The sequence below is a fragment of the Gossypium hirsutum genome, chromosome A05 (assembly GCF_007990345.1).
Source record: "Gossypium hirsutum isolate 1008001.06 chromosome A05, Gossypium_hirsutum_v2.1, whole genome shotgun sequence".
Lineage (NCBI taxonomy): Eukaryota > Viridiplantae > Streptophyta > Magnoliopsida > Malvales > Malvaceae > Gossypium > Gossypium hirsutum.
The window spans coordinates 106,111,144-106,133,278 of NC_053428.1; the positions used below are offsets into that span (position 1 = coordinate 106,111,144).

General features: G+C 36.8%; 1 protein-coding gene across 6 annotated transcripts; it reads right to left on the reverse strand.

The window, feature by feature from the left end:
- Positions 1-1,697: 1,697 nt before the first annotated feature.
- Positions 1,698-20,766, reverse strand: LOC107959610 (ABC transporter I family member 10). Of its 6 annotated transcripts, none has more exons than XM_016895699.2 (8): positions 20,339-20,766; positions 20,092-20,232; positions 19,482-19,681; positions 19,174-19,345; positions 18,751-18,837; positions 16,882-17,007; positions 16,666-16,788; positions 1,698-2,106 (listed from the first exon to the last, which is right to left on the reverse strand). In XM_016895699.2, the coding sequence occupies exons 3-8, from the start codon at positions 19,550-19,552 to the stop codon at positions 1,897-1,899; spliced, it is 789 nt and encodes a 262-aa protein (XP_016751188.2). In that variant the 5' UTR covers positions 19,553-19,681; positions 20,092-20,232; positions 20,339-20,766; the 3' UTR covers positions 1,698-1,896. The 6 variants fall into 6 exon arrangements, with proteins under 6 accessions (XP_016751188.2, XP_016751184.2, XP_016751189.2 ...); XM_016895695.2 differs by having other exon boundaries at positions 19,482-19,752; XM_016895700.2 differs by lacking the exon at positions 20,092-20,232.
- Positions 20,767-22,135: the final 1,369 nt, after the last annotated feature.

Sequence of the window (22,135 nt, forward strand, 5' to 3'; positions counted from 1 at the left end):
TTTTTAACATAACATTTCACTTGAAATAATTATTCAAATTATGGTCAATTGAGTCTTAGCTTAATTGATATAAATATTATTAGGACATAAATTCGAATACATTGAAGTACATTATCATTCTATTTATAAGTTAAATGGAGTTATATGTAATTATTTTAATGATTATAAATCATATGTTAATGGTATTTGTATACATTTCCTTCACAGTTCACACATTCCATGCTTAAAATGTTAGTGTTTAAAAAATAGACATTTAGTTGCTACAATATAATTTATATGTTATTTTAATATTTTTTATATAAATATAAACTAAATAATAACAAAGTCCAATACTGAAATTGGTACCGTTAAGTTTATTGACGTATTGTTGACTCAGCTTGCTTTGACATTTTCCTCTCTCTTTTTCTTGCCCATTTCCATATATATATATATATTTTCAAGCGAAAATGACTGCTTTTTCTTTTCTCTTTTTTTAAGTTTTTGACAATGTAGCTGTCTCGTATGTTGGGCGGACCATTTTCCACCCCCCCCCAAAAAATGCCACCAAAGGGAATGAGTATCAAATCATTTATTTTTGGATAAATGAGATTTTACTTATTCCAAAAAGGAAGCTTTTCTAAGGCACTCACAAGTCATAATGGTATCAAATAATATATACACATTAAATTTGTAGATGGATTTTGTTTTGGACAATGAATTTTTTAAGTTTAAATTTTTAATAACTAACATAAAATATTTGCAATTTTCTTTTAATGATGAAATGAATCACCGAATTGAATTAAGGAAATTGAAAAAAAAATAGCTATGGATATCACTACATGTAGTTTGGACTTTTGGTACGAAATTAAGTCTTAATTTAAACATGGGTTCCGCTGTAGAAGAGTATGAAAATCACATGGCATGGCACTCATGTTATTATTCATTTCTCAATCAAAATGAAGATTTTGCCTTTCTAGGTCACTTATGCAGGGGGAGTCAAATTTTTTAATTTGGTTTGGTTGGGATAAAAAGAATTTTTTTTAAATTAAAATAAAAAGAAGATAAAAAATAGTACCTTAAAAAATTCAGGATTGTGTAATAAATAATTTGAACAGTCAAAAAATGAAGATAAATATGTAAAATCAGGATTATGGAGGAGAATCCAGTTGCGAGTTGCCAAATGTTGGCAAGAAAAGTGACTAAGCTCACCAAATCTAATATAATGTTTTCAGCTAAAATACAATAAGAATTCATAGGTCATAAATATATAATCATTTGGGATGTTGGGGGAAAGGTAAGTGGAAAATGACTAATATAGATGGGCTGCATTTGTGTTGAATAAAAAGGTTGTCAAAACAAGTGCACTGTATATATATACGGTGAGTGTGAAAGGTATGAATGCATGCAATGTATGAGTTTGAAAAGATAAGCTTGTTTAATATATTCTTAAATTTCAGTGTTATCCTTTTGAAATCAATACTCTAAAGTTGGAATCAATTTCAAGATATCTGCAGGCTTACAGATGATTCCCTGCATTTTTGAAAATGCACAAAGAATAATATGAAATTCCTAAACTGAGAAAAGTCTGCAATATTTTATATAATATAAAAACATGGAATTTATGCATTACCATTGTAGTGGTAGTCTCATAGATGACTCTACATAAAGCTAGCATCACTGTCCAAAAAATTTAAATTGAGAGAAGATTACAATAATAGTGAGATGGGAACAGTGAAATCAGATTACAGAAAAACAAAGCATGTTCAAACAGGCTCCAAAATCATATTCATAAACATACATTTGCTTTACCAAAACACAGTAAGATGACATGGTAATCGTTGCTCAAACATTGTAAATTTATTATACAAAAGATAATCAACATAAAGAGAGGAAGGAAAAAAAAAGGAGGCAATGGACTCAAGAATTTATACGGTCGATATATGAAGATTGCTTGGCTTTGATGAACTTACTTATGCTTGCTGCATCACCATGCATAATCACTCTTCCATCTTCCATGTATACTGCACCATTGGCATACTCGAGTTCTTCCAAACGATGGGTCACCCACAATGCTGTGACTTCTCCTGATATGTCCAAAAGATTCTGAACCGCTTTTATCACCCCCATCTAATTAGATCATACCGAGAGCTTTGATTCAGACAAAAAGCTCAAACTATCGAGGAATAACTAACTGTTTGCTCATTTATATAATCAGTTATGTAGAAACATGCAACTGAAGAAATATCCAGGATCACATATAATACACACCACTCTTAAAACTTTAACTGCAACAGTATGGACCAGATGAAGACTATGGTTTTGTTGTTGTTTCCTTTTTATTCCCTCTTAGAATTATGAAAGTAGACCACTAAGTTACCTAAAAGTAAAAGAAATATGCTGTTTAATCTATACAGTGCTTAGTGGTGCGTTCATAGGTAAGGCAATAATGCTATTTCAACCATTCCCACGCCAACAGTTGTGTAGCGACGTAAAAATTTTAGCTTAGCTTGGTCGCTAATTGTGGCGATTTATTGAAAAAAGTTTGAAATTTGACGTTTGATTTTTTAAATAAACAGGGAGTCGCCACCGATCCTTTTTCCTAGGTGTGATCGGACACCTATTAGATCTCTTATTAAAACAAATAAAAGGCTAAGTTTAGGTCTACGTTGAAATCCAGAGAAAATTTAGGGTTCGGGAGTCGGTTACGCGCGAGGAAGGTATTAGCACCCTCTCGACGCCCAAAATTGGTATCTTATTAAACACATGTTGTCTTGATTTTCAAAAATACGAATTCAATTTGACATTTAAGTGTGATCCGATTGAAGGAAATGATAAGTTGCAAGTTTTTTTGTTTTTTAGAAGGACGTCCCGTTTTTAACACGAGCCGATTAATTTCACCCAACATAGCGATGAAATCAATGACTTAATTTTAAAATCGGTACATTGCCTTATTCTTAAAATTAAAATGTAAAAAGTTTTTAAAATGATAGTAAAAAAAATCCAAGAATATTATTGTCAAAAAAATGCGAATAATGATGTGAACAATAAAATATATAAAATATTAAATATTAAAATATCCAAATATTAGAATAATAATAATTAATATTGACAAATAAAAAATAAAATAGAAATAAAAAAAATGTACATAATATATATATATTAGAAATAATAATGATGTTTAAAAATCAATACTATTAATAATACTACATCAATATGTACATATATAAAAAAATAAATACGTGATAATATTAAAAATATGTACATAATATAGTGTTAAAAATACATACATAATATAGTTAAGATATATACATAAGATAACATGTAAAAAATATATATATAAATAATATAATATTAAAGATATATACATAAAATAGTATAAAATATATATATACGTAATATATAATTTAAAATATACCTAATATATTAAAAGAATATATATAATATAATATTAAGAAATATAATAATAACAAAAAAGGAGAGAGAGGGAGAGGGTGGATGATTTTCGGCCACAAGGTCGGCCATCGTCCGGTCACCGGACCGCCGCCGGCGCCACCGTACACGGCAGCCGGACCTCAAAAAAACTTTTTCGGTAAAAATGGGTAAGCTTCCTCCTTTTATTTTTTTTACTTTCGTATAAAAGAAACAAAATAAGATTGAAAGGAAAACAATAAGTAAACAAAGAACTTAAAATGAGAATAGACAAAGAAACCTCTTTTGCTTTGATCTTTGATTAATCTTCAAAAAAAAACTAGCTTCTCCAAAAACTAGCATTCACAATAACTCTTTTCCTTAATTACTTTAAAAAGAAACCTCTCCAAAAATCCTTTACAATAACTTTCTCTCCCAAAAACTCTCCAAAAAAAAATCCCCCCTTATACAAAATATGAGAAGGCTTATATAGCCATTTACAAAATATTTTTTTATTGTTTATGTCTTCATTTGTAGGTACAAGTGGTGGTGGAGAAGGTGTGGCTAGTGGAGTTGGTGGTGGAAAAAGAGTGGCTAATGGAGTTGGTGGTGGAAAAGGTGTGGCTAGTGGAGTTGGTGGTGGAAAAAGAGTGGCTAATGGAGTTGGTGGTGGAAAAGGTGTGGCTAGTGGAGTTGGTGGTGGAAAAAGAGTGGCTAGTGGAGTTGGTGGTGGAAAAGGTGTGGCTAGTGGAGTTGGTGGTGGAAAAGGAGTGGCTAGTTGAGAAAAGTTTAAGTTGTGGGCTAGGTTTTTTTATTTTGATTTGGGCTTAGGGTTTGGGCCATTGGGGTTTTGATGTAAATTTAGCTTTGGGTAGTTAAGATTTTGGGTTTTGGGTTTAATTTTGGTGGGAATTTTCTCTGGATTTCAACGTAGACCTAAACTTAGCCTTTTATTTGTTTTAATAAGAGATCTAATAGGTGTCCGATCACACCTAGGAAAAAGGATCGGTGGCGACTCCCTGTTTATTTCAAAAATCAAACGTCAAATTTCAAACTTTTTTCAATAAATCGCCACAATTAACGACCAAGCTAAGCTAAAATTTTTACGTCGCTACATCTGGCGACTCCGCTGGGGACAGCCTTGTTGAGAGTCGCGTTTGGAATTAAACACTTTTTGTCAAAATTTTCAAATTTCCTTATTCAAAGTAAATATTTGGTCGTGATCCGAAAATCTCGTTTTCAAAATTCATGCATTTGTATCGTGCTGTAAATATTTCTTCTAACTTGCTTATTTGGTTGTTTTTCAGTTTTCAATTTTTATGGTTTTAATTTTGGTTTAGTTTCTTTAAGTGAAACGTAAAGGTTTATGAGTTGTTCCCCACACACCGTGTACTTGCATTTTCGCATAACATGAGCTCTCTACCCGGGCTCCGTCCGTTTAAGTGAAAGTAAACGCTACGCCTTCGTGAGTTAACTCGTCCCTCCGCACAGGCTAGTGAATACTTTCGGGTTACATATAACTTATGCTTTCGTGAGTTAACTTGTCCTTCCGCATAGGCATAAGCAAATGTAATCCCTCGAATTGAACTCGTGAGCCTGTGATAGGTTATGACCGAGGCTTCGTACTGATCTTAGCAGATGATAGTACGAGCAATTCGAGTACCTGTCTAGAATCGAGACTGCATATAACGAACCATACGAGCTATCCAATAGAGCCATGCCGAACCTCTGTCCGCTTATAGTCACCAAAATAAGTACACGGGGAAAATGCCTTTTGCCTTTCATTTACACTGTTTATGCAAAATAATTGGATTGGGTAGTTTAATTTGTTTTTCAAATTATATTTGTTGTGTTTACTAACCAAGTTTGTTTGTTTTTATTTTTATTTTCATCATGCATCATAGGCATCATATTAGGAAGGTGTTAATTAAAAGTTGGTTGCCAAAAAAACGGGTTTCTGATGGAGGAGTCAATTACACAAATAACCGAGAAGAATGCCGTGGTTCGGGACTGGTCTCTAAAAATTCAGAGAGAAAAGGGGGGTAGTCTAGTGGAAGGGTGTGTCGCTAATTTACCCGAACATATAACTGTAAATGTTCGCCAAAATAACTTTAAGGATTTGGTTCGAATTTGGAATTAGTGGGATTCAGACACTAGAGACATTTTCACTGAGAGGTATGGAGATATAGCTCACCTGATCACCATCCGTGTAGACGAACAGTTGATTCAAGCCATGGTTCGATTCTGGGACCCAGCTTATCAGTGTTTCACCTTCAATCAAGAAGACATGACTCCAACCATAGAAGAGTATGCTGCTTTACTCCGCATCGACAATGTACAATTCGGCAAAATATATGTGAAGGAGCCTAAGCCGATGACCTTCAAGAAAAAGTTAGTGAGACTGACAGACATAACTGATGCATGAGCCGAAAAACAGATAAAGAAGAAGAATGAAACCATTTGCATTCCATGGTCCTCCCTACGAGATTTGGCTCTGAACCATCCTGACATGCTGAAAAGGCTAAATCTATTCGCTTTGGCCATTTATGGTTTGGTCATTTTCCCAAAAGTTCTCGGACATCTCGAAGTTGCAGTAGTTGATTTCTTCGAAAGGTTAAAACAAGGAATCAACCCTGTCCCGACCATCCTAGCCGAGACCTTCAGGTCCTTGAGTAGTTGTCGAAGAAAAGGGGAGGGACGATTTATCGGATGTGCGCAGTTGCTCAATGTTTGGATTTTGAGTCACTTCTGGAAGGTAGAGCGCACTCCGTTCCATATGTTTTCTACAACATTCTCCCCGCTAGAAGCTTACCTCAATAAAGAATGGCCGAAGGAAGTCACCGAGCAACATTGGGTATCAGTTTTTCTGAATCTTCGCGCCGAGAATATAACATGGAGAGCACCCTGGATCCGTCCTTCAGTTCTGCTATACAAATGTGGAAGCCAAGATTGGGTACCTTTACTCGGGTTATGGGGAGGAGTTGGATATGCTCCGCTATTAGTCTAAAGGTAATTTTCTTCGCGATAATTCCTCCCCGCAACTGGAGGATTAGCACAATTCGAGTTCGCTTTCGCGGGTGAAGGATATATGAAGAGAGTCCGAGACACTGCAAAGTATTGGAAGGAAATTCATTTCATGGAATTAGCTTTGTATATTAATACCCTTACCCAAGATTACGACATATGGAGGAAGCAACGGGTAAATAGTCAGCAAATCTCATCAACAAACTACACCATCCAGAATCCTTTCTCGGAGGAAACGCCGTCTGAGCTAGAAATGGCAAGACAAGAATTCGAACGAGAAAAGGCCAAGATGTCTGGGGACCTTAGTGCCCTTCAAGAAGAAAACTATCAACTGAAGATTGAAGTTCAGGTTGAAAGGTCCAGGACTGAAAAAGTACAAAGAGAAGCCGAGATTGTGAGAAACGACTTAAGGGACCTTCATTTGGAAAACAAGAAATCAAGAAACACTATAAAGAATAGCGGGTTGGGCAAGTCGACAGCAGAATGGAAGGAAGAAATTAGCAATATCAAGGGAGGAATGGAGTTTTGGAAGGGAAAAGCAAAGAAAGAGGAGGAAAAAGCTACGCGCGCTGTGATAGAGTTAAGAAGGAAGAACGCCGAGTATGAAATAGTGACTGCAAAATTGGCGAATAGTCAATCTGAACATCAAGAATTAAAAAGGAAAACACGAGATCTAGAAAATATGCTGCAATCTCGTCAACAACAATTAGATAACCTCTTGAAGGCTCTGCAGTACGATAGGGACATTCACGCGTATGAAGGAACTCTCAAAGAAAAAGAAATGTAACTTGACTTCTTGATCAATGAAATTCGTAAAGCGGCTATGCAAGTTTTTCAATTATCAGATGAAGCCGAAATTCTCAGTTGCCAATTCCCTCCGAGCCAAAGATCGAGCATATCAGAGTTTTTAGAGCAAGTGAAGAAACAAGGCAATGTGGCTAGGAAATTTGTGTAACTGTTGGAAAAATGAGAACTTTGTGTAATAGACTATGTTGATAAATGAAATGCCTAAATATGGGGCTATCTTGAAATCAACACCAATTTCTTGCATTTCATTCATAACTGACATTCATGCATTCATTCATCCATTGCATATCCTATACTCGTTCGCTGAGGTTAAAACGTACAATTCGCAGTTGCAAGACTTCAAGACTAGAACCACGTCATCCGTATAAAACGCGCTGACAAGCTAAAGTAATGGAGAATGAATTCAATGAGAGAATTGAAAGGATGGAAAGGGCTCAAAATGAATTACAAGAGCAACTGGCCAAATCGCAACAAGAGACGAGAGACCTAATGGTGAAATCTCGAGAGGAATCTCTCGAGCAAAGAGATCAGATGGCTAAAATGATAGAGATGATGACAACTTTGGTCAAAGGAAAAATGCAGAACCCCGATGTTATGGAACCTCAATCAAGAATTCACCATGATCAGGATCCACTCTTATCCCCCGGGATTCACTCCACCGCCCGCATATACAATACAAAGAGGGTATACTCAAGAGGAGCCCACTGCCTTGGAACATCGACCTATGCCACCTGCTCCACCCACTAATTTGGGGTAAGGAATGTTAGCGTCGAACCCAGGGGCTAGTCCTGCTAATCCACTAGTTCCAGATCTGGATGACCCAGCAGAGGTAGCCAAGTTGAAATTAGATAACCATGACGCAAAATATAGGAGTCTAGAGGAAAGACTCAAAGCAATAGAAGGCACTGAAGTCTTCTCCGCACTAGGTGCTAAGGAACTCAGTTTGGTACCTGATCTAATTTTGCCTCTAAAGTTCAAGTGCCTGATTTTGAGAAGTATGATGGGACAAGGTGCCCAAAAGCACATCTCATTATGTTCTGTCGAAAAATGACCGGTTATGTGAATGAGGATAAAATACTCATACATTGCTTTCAAGATAGTCTAACAGGGTCAGCTCTTCGGTGGTACAATCAACTTAGTAGAGAAAAGATTCGATCCTGGAAGGACTTGGCGTCAGCATTTTGCGAGCAGTACAAGCATGTATCGGATATGGTGCCAGACCGTATGACCTTGCAAATGATGGAAAAAAAGCCATCAGAGACTTTTAGACAGTATGCGCAGAGATGGAGAGACGTCTCAGCTCAAGTGGAACCCCCATTAACAAAAACGGAGATAACTGTTCTCTTTATCAATACTTTAAAGGCGCCGTTTTATGACAAATTAGTGGGAAGTGCCACGAAAGAGTTTGCGGATATTGTAATATCTGGTGAGCTCATAGAGAATGCCGTCAAGAGCGGTAGAATGGAAGGATCAGAAGGCTTAAGAAAAGCAGCACCCTTAAGGAATAAAGAGCCAGAAGCCCACATGGTGGGAACTGGGAGTCGTTACATTCTCAATTCGTATCCTAACCAACCCCGACGTCGAAATTATCCACCCTCGAATTTCTATTATCCCCTTCAAACCCCTTACTACCAAGCACCACATCCGTCCTGCCCCGTATACGCCACGAACAACCAAAGACCCGTCACCACTTTCCCACAAAACACGGTACCCGCCCAAAGCCAACCCAGAAACGAACTAAGACCATCAAGGCATAATCCCGAGAGACCGCAATTTACCCCCATCCCTGTGTCGTATGGGGAATTGTACCCAAAATTTTAGAAAAACAGCTAATTTCTCCCCATTACATGGCACCCCTTAAACCTCCATACCCAAAGTGGTACGATCCAAACGCTAGTTGTGCATACCACGCAGGGAACCAAGGGCACTCTACTGAGAACTGTCTCGCTTTCAAAAGGAGAGTTCAAGGACTCATTGACGCGGGTATCCTACGATTCGATAGTGCTAGTAATGCCACGGGGAACCCGTTCCCTAACCAAACCGAAGGGAATGTGAGCACAGTGGGGAAAAAGGATGAATGGAAGGTCAGAAAATGTGTATCAGAAATAAGGACGCCTCTGCAGAAAATCTGGGAGGTATTGGTTAAGAAAGGATTGCTCTGTCACTCTGATAGAATTTTTGGAGAAGAAGGTCAAAGTTTTTGCAATTTTCATGGGATTGTTGGACATGACATTCAGTCATGTGAGGACTTTAAAAGGTTACTTCAAGACCGGATGGATAATAAGAAAATCAAGGTCCTTAACAAGAGTGAAGATGCCAACGAAAGAGAAGTATGCGTCTCTGATAGCCAATCATCAGGGCCCCCTTATAGTGTTGATCGACCGTCGTAATAAATTACCAACAGTCGATCAGCACTATAAGGGGGCCCTGATGATTGGCTATCAGTGACGCATACTTCTCTTTCGTTGGCATCTTCACTCTTGTTAAGGACATTGATCTCCTTATTATCCATCCGGTCTTGAAGTAACTTTTTAAAGTCCTCACATGACTGAATGTCATGTCCAACAATCCCATGAAAATTGCAAAAACTTTGACCTTCTTCTCCAAAAATTCTATCAGAGTGACAGAGCAATCCTTTCTTAACCAATACCTCCCAGATTTTCTGCAGAGGCGTCCTTATTTCTGATACACATCTTCTGACCTTCCATTCATCCTCTTTCCCCACTGTGCTCACATTCCCTTCGGTATGGTTAGGGAGCGGGTTCCCCGTGGCATTACTAGCACTATCGAATCGTAGGATACCCGCGTCAATGAGTCCTTGAACTCTCCTTTTGAAAGCGAGACAGTTCTCAGTAGAGTGCCCTTGGTTCCCTGCGTGGTATGCACAACTAGCGTTTGGATCGTACCACTTTAGGTATGGAGGTTTAAGGGGTGCCATGTAATGTGGAGAAATTAACTGTTTTTCTAAAAGTTTTGGGTACAATTCCCCATACGACACAGGGATGGGGGTAAATTGCGGTCTCTCGGGATTATGCCTTGATGGTCTTGGTTCGTTTCTGGGTTGGCTTTGGGCGGGTACCGTGTTTTGTGGGAAAGTGGTGACGGGTCTTTGGTTGTTCGTGGCGTATACGGGGCAGGACGGATGTGGTGCTTGGTAGTAAGGGGTTTGAGGGGGATAATAGAAATTCGATGGTGGATAATTTCGACGTCGGGGTTGGTTAGGATACGAATTGAGAATGTAACGACTCCCAGTTCCCACCATGTGGGTTTCTGGCTCTTTCTTCCTTAAGGGTGCTGCTTTTCTTAAGCCTTCTGATCCTTCCATTCTACCGCTCTTGACGGCATTCTTTATGAGTTCACCAAATATTACAATATCCGCAAACTCTTTCGTGGCACTTCCCACTAATTTGTCATAAAACGGCGCCTTTAAAGTATTGATAAAGAGAACAGTTATCTCCGTTTTTGTTAATGGGGGTTCCACTTGAGCTGAGACGTCTCTCCATCTCTGCGCATACTGTCTAAAAGTCTCTGATGGCTTTTTCTCCATCATTTGCAAGGTCATACGGTCTGGCACCATATCCGATACATGCTTGTACTGCTCGCAAAATGCTGACGCCAAGTCCTTCCAGGATCGAATCTTTTCTCTACTAAGTTGATTGTACCACCGAAGAGCTGACCCTGTTAGACTATCTTGAAAACAATGTATGAGTAGTTTATCCTCGTTCACATAACCGGTCATTTTTCGACAGAACATAATGAGATGTGCTTTTGGGCACCTTGTCCCATCATACTTCTCAAAATCAGGCACTTTGAACTTTAGAGGCAAAATTAGATCAGATACCAAACTGAGTTCCTTGGCACCTAGTGCGGAGAAGACTTCAGTGCCTTCTATTGCTTTGAGTCTTTCCTCTAGACTCCTATATTTTGCGTCATGGTTATCCAATTTCAACTTGGCTACCTCTGCTGGGTCATCCAAATCTGGAACTAGTGGATTAGCAGGACTAGCCCCTGGGTTCGACGCTAACATTCCTCGCCCCAAATTAGTGGGTGGAGCAGGTGGCATAGGTCGATGTTCCAAGCCAGTGGGCTCCTCTTGAGTATACCCTCTTTTTATTGTATATGCGGGCGTTGGAGTGAATCCCGGGGGATAAGAATGGATCCTAATAATGGTGAATTCTTGATTGAGGTTCCATAACATCGGGGTTCTGCATTTTTCCTTTGACCAAAGTTGTCATCATCTCCATCATTTTAGCCATCTGATCTCTTTGCTCGAGAGATTCCTCTCGAGATTTCACCATTAGGTCTCTCGTCTCTTGTTGCGATTTGGCCAGTTGCTCTTGTAATTCCTTTTAAGCCCTTTCCATCCTTTCAATTCTCTCATTGAATTCATTCTCCATTACTCTAGCTTGTCGGCGCGTTTTATACGAATGACGTGGTTCCAGTCTTGAAGTCTTGCAACTGCGAATTGTACGTTTTAACCTCAGCGAACGAGTATGGGATATGCAATGAATGAATTGATGCATGAATGAATGCATGAATGTCAAATGAATGTCAGTTATGAATGAAATGCAAGAAATTGGTGTTGATTTCAAGATAGCCCCATATTTAGGCATTTCATTTATCAACATAGTCTATTACACAAAGTTCTCATTTTTCCAACAGTTACATAAATTTCCTAGCCACATTGCCTTGTTTCTTCACTTACTCTAAAAACTCTGATATGCTCGATCTTTGGCTCGGAGGGAATTGGCAACTGAGAACTTCGGCTTCATCTGATAATTGAAAAACTTGCATAGCCGCTTTACGAATTTCATTGATTAAGAAGTCAAGTTGCATTTCTTTTTCTTTGAGAGTTCCTTCATACGCGTGAATGTCCCTATCGTACTGCAGAGCCTTCAAGAGGTTATCTAATTGTTGTTGACAAGATTGCAGCATATTTTCTAAATCTCGTGTTTTCCTTTTTAATTCTTGATGTTCAGATTGACTATTCGCTAATTTTGCAGTCACTATTTCATACTCGGCGTTCTTCCTTCTTAACTCTATCACAGCGCGCGCAGCTTTTTCCTCCTCTTTCTTTGCTTTTCCCTTCCATAACTCTATTCCTCCCTTGATATTGCTAATTTCTTCCTTCCATTCTGCTGTCGACTTGCCCAACCCGCTATTCTTTATAGTGTTTCTTGATTTCTTGTTTTCCAAATGAAGGTCCCTTAAGTCGTTTCTCACAATCTCGGCTTCTCTTTGTACTTTTTCAGTCCTGGACCTTTTAACCTGAACTTCAATCTTCAGTTGATAGTTTTCTTCTTGAAGGGCACTAAGGTCCCCAAACATCTTGGCCTTTTCTCGTTCGAATTCTTGTCTTGCCATTTCTAGCTCAGATGGCGTTTCCTCCGAGAAAGGATTCTGGATGGTGTAGTTTGTTGATGAGATTTGCTGACTATTTACCCGTTGCTTCCTCCATATGTCGTAATCTTGGGTAAGGGTATTAACATACAAAGCTAATTCCATGAAATGAATTTCCTTCCAATACTTTGCAGTGTCTCGGACTCTCTTCATATATCCTTCACCCGCGAAAGCGAACTCGAACTGTGCTAATCCTCCAGTTGCGGGGAGGAATTATCGCGAAGAAAATTGCCTTTAGACTAATAGCGGAGCATATCCAACTCCTCCCCATAACCCGAGTAAAGGTACCCAATCTTGGCTTCTATATTTGTATAGCAGAACTGAAGGACGGATCCAGGGTGCTCTCCATGTTATATTCTCGGCGCGAAGATTCTGAAAAACTGATACCCAATGTTGCTCGGTGACTTCTTTCGGCCATTCTTTATTGAGGTAAGCTTCTAGCGGGGAGAATGTTTTAGAAAACATATGGAACGAAGTGCGCTCTGCCTTACAGAAGTGACTCAAAATCCAAACATTGAGCAACTGCGCACATCCGATAAATCGTCCCTCCCTTTTTCTTCGACAACTACTCAGAGACCTGAAGGTCTCGGCTAGGATGGTCGGGATAGGGTTGATTCCTTATTTTAACCTTTCGAAGAAATCAACTACTGCAACTTCGAGATATCCGAGAACTTTTGGGAAAATGACCAAACCATAAATGGCCAAAGCGAATAGATTTAGCCTTTTCAGCATGTCAGGATGGTTCAGAGCCAAATCTCGTAAGGAGGACCATGGAATGCAAATGGTTTCATTCTTATTCTTTATCTGTTTTTTGGCTCATGCATCAGTCATGTCTGTCAGTCTCACTAACTTTTTCTTGAAGGTCATCGGCTTAGGCTCCTTCACATATATTTTGCCGAATTGTACATTGTCGATGCGGAGTAAAGCAGCATACTCTTCTATGGTTGGAGTCATGTCTTCTTGATTGAAGGTGAAACACTGATAAGCTAGGTCCCAGAATCGAACCATGGCTTGAATCAACTGTTCGTCTACACGGATGGTGATCAGGTGAGCTATATCTCCATACCTCTCTGTGAAAATGTCTCTAGTGTCTGAATCCCACTGATTCCAAATTCGAACCAAATCCTCAAAGTTATTTTGGCGAACATTTACAGTTATATGTTCGGGCAAATTAGCGACACACCCTTCCACTAGACTATCCCCCTTTTCTCTCTGAATTTTTAGAGACCAGTCCCGAACCACGGCATTCTTATCAGTTATTTGTGTAATTGACTCCTCCATGAGAAACCCGTTTTTTTGGCAACCAACTTTTAATTAACACCTTCCTAATATGATGCCTATGATGCATGATGAAAATAAAAATAAAAACAAACAAACTTGGTTAGTAAACACAACAAATATAATTTGAAAAACAAATTAAACTACCTAATCCAATTATTTTGCATAAACAGTGTAAATGAAAGGCAAAAGGCATTTTCCCCGTGTACTTATTTTAGTGACTATAAGCGGACAGAGGTTCGGCATGGCTCTAATTGGATAGCTCGTATGGTTCGTTATATGCAGTCTCGGTTCTAGACAGGTACTCGAATTGCTCGTACTATCATCTGCTAAGATCAGCACGAAGCCTCGGTCATAACCTATCACAGGCTCACGAGTTCAATTCGAGGGATTACATTTGCTTATGCCTATGCGGAGGGACAAGTTAACTCACGAAAGCATAAGTCATATGTAACCCGAAAGTATTCACTAGCCTGTGCGGAGGGACGAGTTAACTCACGAAGGCGTAGCGTTTACTTTCACTTAAACGGACGGAGCCCGGGTAGAGAGCTCATGTTATGCGAAAATGCAAGTACACGGTGTGTGGGGAACAACTCATAAACCTTTACGTTTCACTTAAAAAACTAAACCAAAATTAAAACCATAAAAATTGAAAACTGAAAAACAACCAAATAAGCAAGTTAGAAAAATATTTACAGCACGATACAAATGCATGAATTTTGAAAACGAGATTTTCGGATCACGACCAAATATTTACTTTGAAAAAGGAAATTTGAAAATTTTGACAAAAATGTTTAATTCCAGACACGACTCTCAAAAGGCTGTTCCCAGTGGAGTCGCCAGCTGTAGCGACGTAAAAATTTTAGCTTAGCTTGGTCGCTAATTGTGGCAATTTATTGAAAAAAGTTTGAAATTTGACGTTTGATTTTTGAAATAAACAGGAGTCGCCACCATCTTTTTTCCTAGGTGTGATCGAACACCTATTAGATCTCTTATTAAAACAAATAAAAAGCTAAGTTTAGGTCTACGTTGAAATCCAGAGAAAGTTTAGGATTCGGGAGTCGGTTACGCGCGAGGAAGGTATTAGCACCCTCGCGACGCCCAAAATTGGTATCTTATTAAACACATGTTGTCTTGATTTTCAAAAATACGAATTCAATTTGACATTTAAGTGTGATCCGATTGAAGAAAATGAGAAGTTGCAAGTTTTTTTGTTTTTTAGAAGGACGTCTCGTTTTTAACACGAGCCGATTAATTTCACCCAACATAGCAATGAAATCAATGACTTAATGTTAAAATCGGTACATTGCCTTATTCTTAAAGTTAAAATGTAAAAAGTTTTTTAAAATGATAGTAAAAAAAAATCCAAGAATATTATTGTTAAAAAAAATACGAATAATGATGTGAATAATAAAATATATAAAATATAAAATATTAAAATATCAAAATATTAGAATAATAATAATTAATATTGACAAATAAAAAATAAAATAGAAATAAAAATGTACATAATATATATTAGAAATAATAATGATGTTTAAAAATCAATACTATTAATAATACTACATCAATATGTACATATATAAAAAAATAAATACGTGATAATATTAAAAATATGTACATAATATAGTGTTAAAAATACATACATAATATAGTTAAGATATATACATAAGATAACATGTAAAAAAAATATATAAATAATATAATATTAAAGATATATATATAAAATAGTATAAAATATATATATACGAAATATAAAATTTAAAATATACCTAATATATTAAAAGAATATATATAATATAATATTAAGAAATATAATAATAATAATAAAAAGAGGGAGAGGGTGGGTGATTTTCGGCCACAAGGCCGGCCATCGTCCGGTCGCCGGACAGCCGCCGGCGCCACCGTTATGGAAGCCGGACCTCAAAAAACTTTTTCGGTAAAAATGGATAAGCTTCTTCCTTTTATTTTTTACTTTCGTATAAAAGAAACAAAATAAGATTGAAAGGAAAACAATAAGTAAACAAAGAACTTAAAATGAGAATAGACAAAAAAACCTCTTTTGCTTTGATCTTTGATTAATCTCCAAAAAACCTAGCTTCTCCAAAAACTAGCCTTCACAATAACTCTTCTCCTTGATTACTTTAAAAAGAAACCTCTCCAAAAATCCTTTATAGTAACTTTCTCTCCCAAAAACTCTAAAAAAAAAATCTCTCCCCCCCTTATACAAAATATGAGAAGGTTTATATAGCCATTTACAAAATATTTTTTTATTGTTTATATCTTCATTTGTAGGTACAAGTGGTGGTGGAGCAAGTGTGGTTAGTGGAGTAGGTAATGGAGCAAGTGTGGCTAGTGGATTTGGTGGTGAAAAAGGTGTGGCTAGTGGAGTTGGTGGTGGAAAAGGAGTGGCTAGTGGAGTTGGTGGTGGAAAAAGCTAAGATTTAGTTGAGAAAAGTTTAAGTTGTGGGCTAGGGTTTTTTTTTATTTTGATTTGGGCTTAGGGTTTGGGCCATTGGGGTTTTGATGTAAATTGGGCTTTGGGTAGTTATATTTTGGGTTTTGGGTTTAATTTTGGTGGTTAGGTAAGGCTAAATTGGGTTTTGATGTAAATGGGCTAAAATTGGCCTACAACAAGTTGTTACTGTTACAAGGCTCGTCTTACTATATGTTTTTCTTTCTTGTGCATTTTAACATGTTCTACACTTAAGCAAAACCTGCATCAGTAAATATTGATACACACTCTAACTTGTGTCTACTATTACTCACCTGATCACTTTCATCCAAAAAAGTCGTAAGCTCATCCAGAAGCAGAACTTTACATGCTTCAGCTAAAGCACCAGCAATGGCAACCCTTTGCTTTTGACCACCACTAAGTGTTTGAACTGGCCTCTGGAAGAAATTAAAGATGATAAACCTTGAGTAAGCATGCAATATTTAACATCCTGTATTATTATCCAGAAGCTGTTGAATACAAAATCTTACCTGTAGATATTCAGACATGCCAACAGCTTCCAAAGCTTTTGACACCCTGGATCTAACTTCAGAGTTAGTTAAGTTTAATCTCCCAAGGCCAAATGCAACATCTGCTTCAACTGTAGGCATCACAACCTGCATGGTGAGAGACGCCTCTGGTGTTTGTAAACTCAGGTTAGTTCCTTTTAGAAATCTACTACCACTATAAAAGATTGTTCATATCAGCATTGTTGCTCAGCAAAATCATTAAGAGACAATTTTTTGTCCAATATATTGACATGTCTGAAAAGCCAAAAGGGGTCATTAAACAAAATACAGTCATTTACATAGCACATAACATTATAAAGGCTGCAGCATAGAAGCATAACTTCAAGGAAACGGCAGTAGCTGCTAATAAGATGACATACTTATTAAAAGTTATTTCTTCAAAAAAGGGAAAATGAACTACAATCTCGATTTTACGTTTTGTTTTAAAGATAAAAGACCCAGGACATAGCCATTGGCATATATACAGCAGAGAACAAGTAGCAGCTCTAGAAGTAATAGTGCTGAAGCTGGTATTGATAGCAGCAGAGAAAATCAATGCAGGCCCAAGAATGGCTCCTTTAGGGTTGAAGGAAAAAAGGAGGAAAAACAGTCATAATTCTTGTAAGAACAGCAGAAGGCTTTCAAAACAATCATATATAGTTGAATTATGTACATGAAACCAAATCAGACACATTCTTTTCAGTTAGTAGAGTGCATTGTGGGCCACTGCAACAATTAGAGAGAGGAAAAAGAAAATATAAAGCTAATATGAAGAAGAAACAAGTAATAAACCATTTCAAAAACTAAATCTATCACCATGTTCTAAAAATTCTTTTATAAACGTAAATAATCTTTAAGAAAGGCACTCTAGGGGATCCACAGATTTCTTAATTCTCAAGTTCTACATTAATATGGACATTCAATACCTTTAAGGTACACGTCAGATCCACAAAAAAAGTAGAATTGGGAAGAGGGGGGATGATCATTCATCATTTCTTAAGCTTTGGTTTTCTGCAAAAGAACTGTAACAGATGGTGCAGAGGTACAATGTTTTCAAGGTTACTTGATACCCTTATCTTATGCCTAGGATAAGAGAACACAGGCACCTCCAAATGGCACAATAATTATTTCATGCTCTTCCAATGTGGCTTGGAAATGCTAAAACAAACTGGCATTGAAGAAGGCATTAGCATTAGAGACTAAGCAGAAACTCAGTTCAACTACAAGACTACAATATCAGAGGAGAAATTTTTTTTAAAAAAACAAATCCATGACCAACTGAAGCTATGAATGTAATAAATCAGACAATAGTCAGTGCAAAAACTTCAGGAAGGCAGTCCTCTTGAACAAACAGCTTCTGTAAGAACAGAAGAAACGAATAAAAATATATCTTCCTGGTCCTTCGATTTTACAAAACACATAGACCCCTTTTAATATTTACAAGTAAATGCATCCTCAGCCACATAAGCTTCATACAAGTGAAATCAAGTAATCCTTAGAAGTCTAAAACCACTTCAAGCTTCAACTATAATTCCTAAATAGTTCACATATGTCATAAGCTTAGCACGACTATTTCTTCTTCTTTTGATCACCCAATATGAACGGCGATAGTTATGGTTAACCATCTAACAGCAGCAATATGATTTTTGCAAACTCATGGTCAAATCTAGTTGGAATACATGACTATGTAGTTCTAGAAACCATAACATCTCCATCATAAGCACCCCCAAACAAAAACCAATAGCTGGGAAACATAACTCATTGGTCTGACGGTAACAAAAGGAAGCCAAGAACAGAATCCAAAACACATATAGTTTTATAAAAGAGTATTTCCCAAGGAAAAGAACCAACCTGATGGTCTGGATTTTGGAATACATAGCTCTTTGGCCTCCTAACGTATAAAGCCCCGTTTGTAGGGGTCAAAAGACCTGCCAAGATCTGCATGACTCACAATATAGCCAACTCGTTTAATCCAGGCCATATTTTCAAAATTAGAAGAGAACCAACAGTTTATCAAACTCATAATGGCAGCCTAATTTTTCTGATATGACCAATGCTACTTGCCATTATAAAAGCCATTTTTTCCCCACATATTTGCACTCCCTAAATATGGCACATATGGTAATCTGAAAAACCCAATGCTCAAAGTTGGCAAATTCATAAAGGAAATTGAAGTTGAACCATTATCCGCGCCAGTTGAGGCAAGTAGCATTCTCTTTTAGATTATCGGTGCTTATACTGATGTAGGGTAAAAAATAAAATTTGAGGGCGTACCTTTAAAAGGGTAGATTTACCGCAACCATTAGGTCCAAGAAGCATCCACAACTGTCCGGAAGGAATCCGAATTGAACAATCCTTGAGAATTGGCACCATTTTGCCTTGCCTCGTATTGACCGAGAAGTTAATATTACGACCCTCGATGGCAACACTTTCAGTTGCGTTATCCCTGCAACCAAACAACACAAACTGAAACACCCACGAGAAGAAAAAGGCCAAAAAGGGGGAAAAAGCATGAACTGTTCGAAAAAATGCGTAGCTGAAAAGAATTTGATGGATAAGGGAGCCAATGGGGGGTTTTGTACCTCGTAGAAGAAGTTGAACGAAGAGGAGATAAATGAAGCAGAGAGGTACGAGCAAGAGTAGACAGATTCATGCTAGTCTTTGCTATGGTTATGTTGAACGGGTTTTTATGAATTATCTATTCTCTATGCCGTGGGGGGAATGTTACAGTTGGCGGCAGCTGCACCAAGCATCCACTCTCAGCACTTTGAGACCTTGAAATCTTCGGTAGCCATACCATACGGAAAAGGGTCATCGTATGAAACAGGCGGGTCATGTCATGTCGTATCTCATCTTAATTGTTTAATGAAATTTCATTAATTTTTAAATAAAAAATTAAGATCACGGTTAAAATCCAAAATTATCTTAAAAATAATAATAATAATAAAATAAACAGAATTAAAATTAAAATTAAGATAAAACATATTTAAAAAAAAAGTAAAAATGAGATTGAGAGATTAAGAAGTTACCCAATTAAGCTCTACTCTTACACGATTACGAAAATTACCCACCGTAACAAAAGAATATTTGCATAATCATAAAAGCAACAGCATTTAAAAATAAAAAATAAAATTGTAGAACAAACTAAACTTATACCCACAAGCAACAAGATGTTTCGAATGAAATAATTACCACACCAAGTTTCCCGATACTTGACCTTCTCTGATTCAGTTCTGAGTTGATATTACTCAAAAACAAAAACCTCCATGTCTAAAACTTATACTTCAACAACAGCTGGATAAGACCCAAAGCTAGATAATTTACCCACTTGATCTTCACAAGCAAAGAATCAAACTTTATATGTAAGAGAAAAAAAAAACCCTAATTTCCAGATTAAAAAGGAAAACCCAAAAGGGGGAAAGAGAAAAATGGTAAATACCTTGAACCCATCAAACTCAGAAATTGATAGCTCCGGAATTTGAATGCATAAGCAGCATTCAAATTCTATACTGTAACGATCAAAGAAAGAAACCCAACAGTGAGAATCCAAAGAAGAATAGATTTAAGAAACTTGGAGAGAAATAAAGAAAAGACCCTTTTGAGATTTGAGCGAGAAAAGCAAAGAACAAAAAGAAGAATATAAAAAAAGGGAAGTTGAGAGGGCTATGAGTTCAATGAGTTTGTTTGATAACGTATAAAAAAAAAATACAACAGGCTCTTCAATAAAAACCTCCCAGATTTCCTTTTTTATTTGACTTATTGGGATTTTTTTATTCGTGCTTTTGAAATTTCTTTGTTTTCGCGTTGGCTGCTAAGTGGTTGAATGATAGAGCTTGTGTTTTTCTTGACACTGGTTCTTTTCCCGTATTGACTGGCCTTTATTGCCTACCTTTTTGCTTAGCTCAAAGTAAAGCCCTCGCTTGATTAATTGCCTTTTTTGGATTAATTAAATGCTTATTTCATTATTTGCAAAAAAAAAGTTTATTTTAGATATATTCAGACCAATTTTTTTCAAATTAACCGAGAAGTTAATATTACGACCCTCGATGGCAACACTTTCAGTTGCATTATCCCTGCAACCAAACAACACAAACTGAAACACCCACGAGAAGAAAAAGGCCAAAAAGGGGGGAAAAGCATGAACTGTTCGAGAAAATGCGTAGCTGAAAATAATTTGATGTATAAGGGAGCCAATGGGGGGTTTTGTACCTCGTAGAAGAAGTTGGGCGAAGAGGAGATAGATGAAGCAGAGAGGTACGAGCAAGAGTAGACAGATTCATGCTACTCTTTGCTATGGTTATGTTGAACGGGTTTTTATGAATTATCTATTCTTTATGCCGTGGGTGGAATGTTACAGCTAGCGGCAGCTGCACCAAGCATCCACTCTCAACACTTCGAAACCTTGAAATCTTGAATAGCCATACCATACGGAAAAGGGTCGTATGAAACAGGCGGGTCATGTCTCGTATCTCATCTTAATCATTTAATGAAATTTCATTAAATTTTTAAATTAATTTTTTTAAATAAAGTAAATAGAATTAAAATTAAGATAAAAACATATAAAATAACTTTTTTATTTTTTAAATAATTTTTTATTAGACATATAAAAGACTATAAAAAATACAAAACGACTTAAATGTAAAGATGCAAATAAAAAAAAACGATGTTGCAAAAAATTACTAAAATAAAATCAATTAAATGAAATAATGACTTGAACATAACCATGCAAAATATAACATGACCTAAATTGAAATTAACCCCAAATCAAACTTTGAATATTAACTCTTCAAGCTTCATTTTTTTTATTAAGATTTTAATCGCCTTCTTTTCTTTTTCTTTTTCTTTTTCTTTTTCACATTTCCTCTTTATATTTAAAAATAAAAATTCTTCATTTTCTCTATGACTCTTCTTCCCTCTCAATGGGATTGTCTAAATATGTACTATTCATCGTCATTTACGGCCTTTGTATCTTATTCTCTCAATGAGATTATTTATCAATCCTAATCAAGCTCCTTCCTCAACATCCATTCTAGTATGGCGACCCTTAAACACTTTAATGACACATATTAGTGACACCTCTTTTAACTCTTGTGTTAGAAAAATAATAAGGCCATTTAATTTTGATGTCTTGTGGAAAAAAAAAAGAGAGGTTTTTGCCGGAAATTGACAACCCCGACATTATCTTTTGATTTTGAAGGGAACTTGTTATATTTATAAATTTTATAATTAATAATGT

Excerpts from the sequence above, each read along its gene's own strand:
- LOC107959610 (XM_016895700.2), bottom strand. The coding sequence starts at position 19,552 with ATGAATCTGTCTACTCTTGCTCGTACCTCTCTGCTTCATTTATCTCCT. Across the intron at positions 16,789-16,881 it reads GCATGTCTGAATATCTACAG|AGGCCAGTTCAAACACTTAG; the intron begins GTAAGATTTTGT and ends AATTTCTTCCAG. Across the intron at positions 2,107-16,665 it reads TTTTGGATGAAAGTGATCAG|ATGGGGGTGATAAAAGCGGT; the intron begins GTGAGTAATAGT and ends TGATCTAATTAG.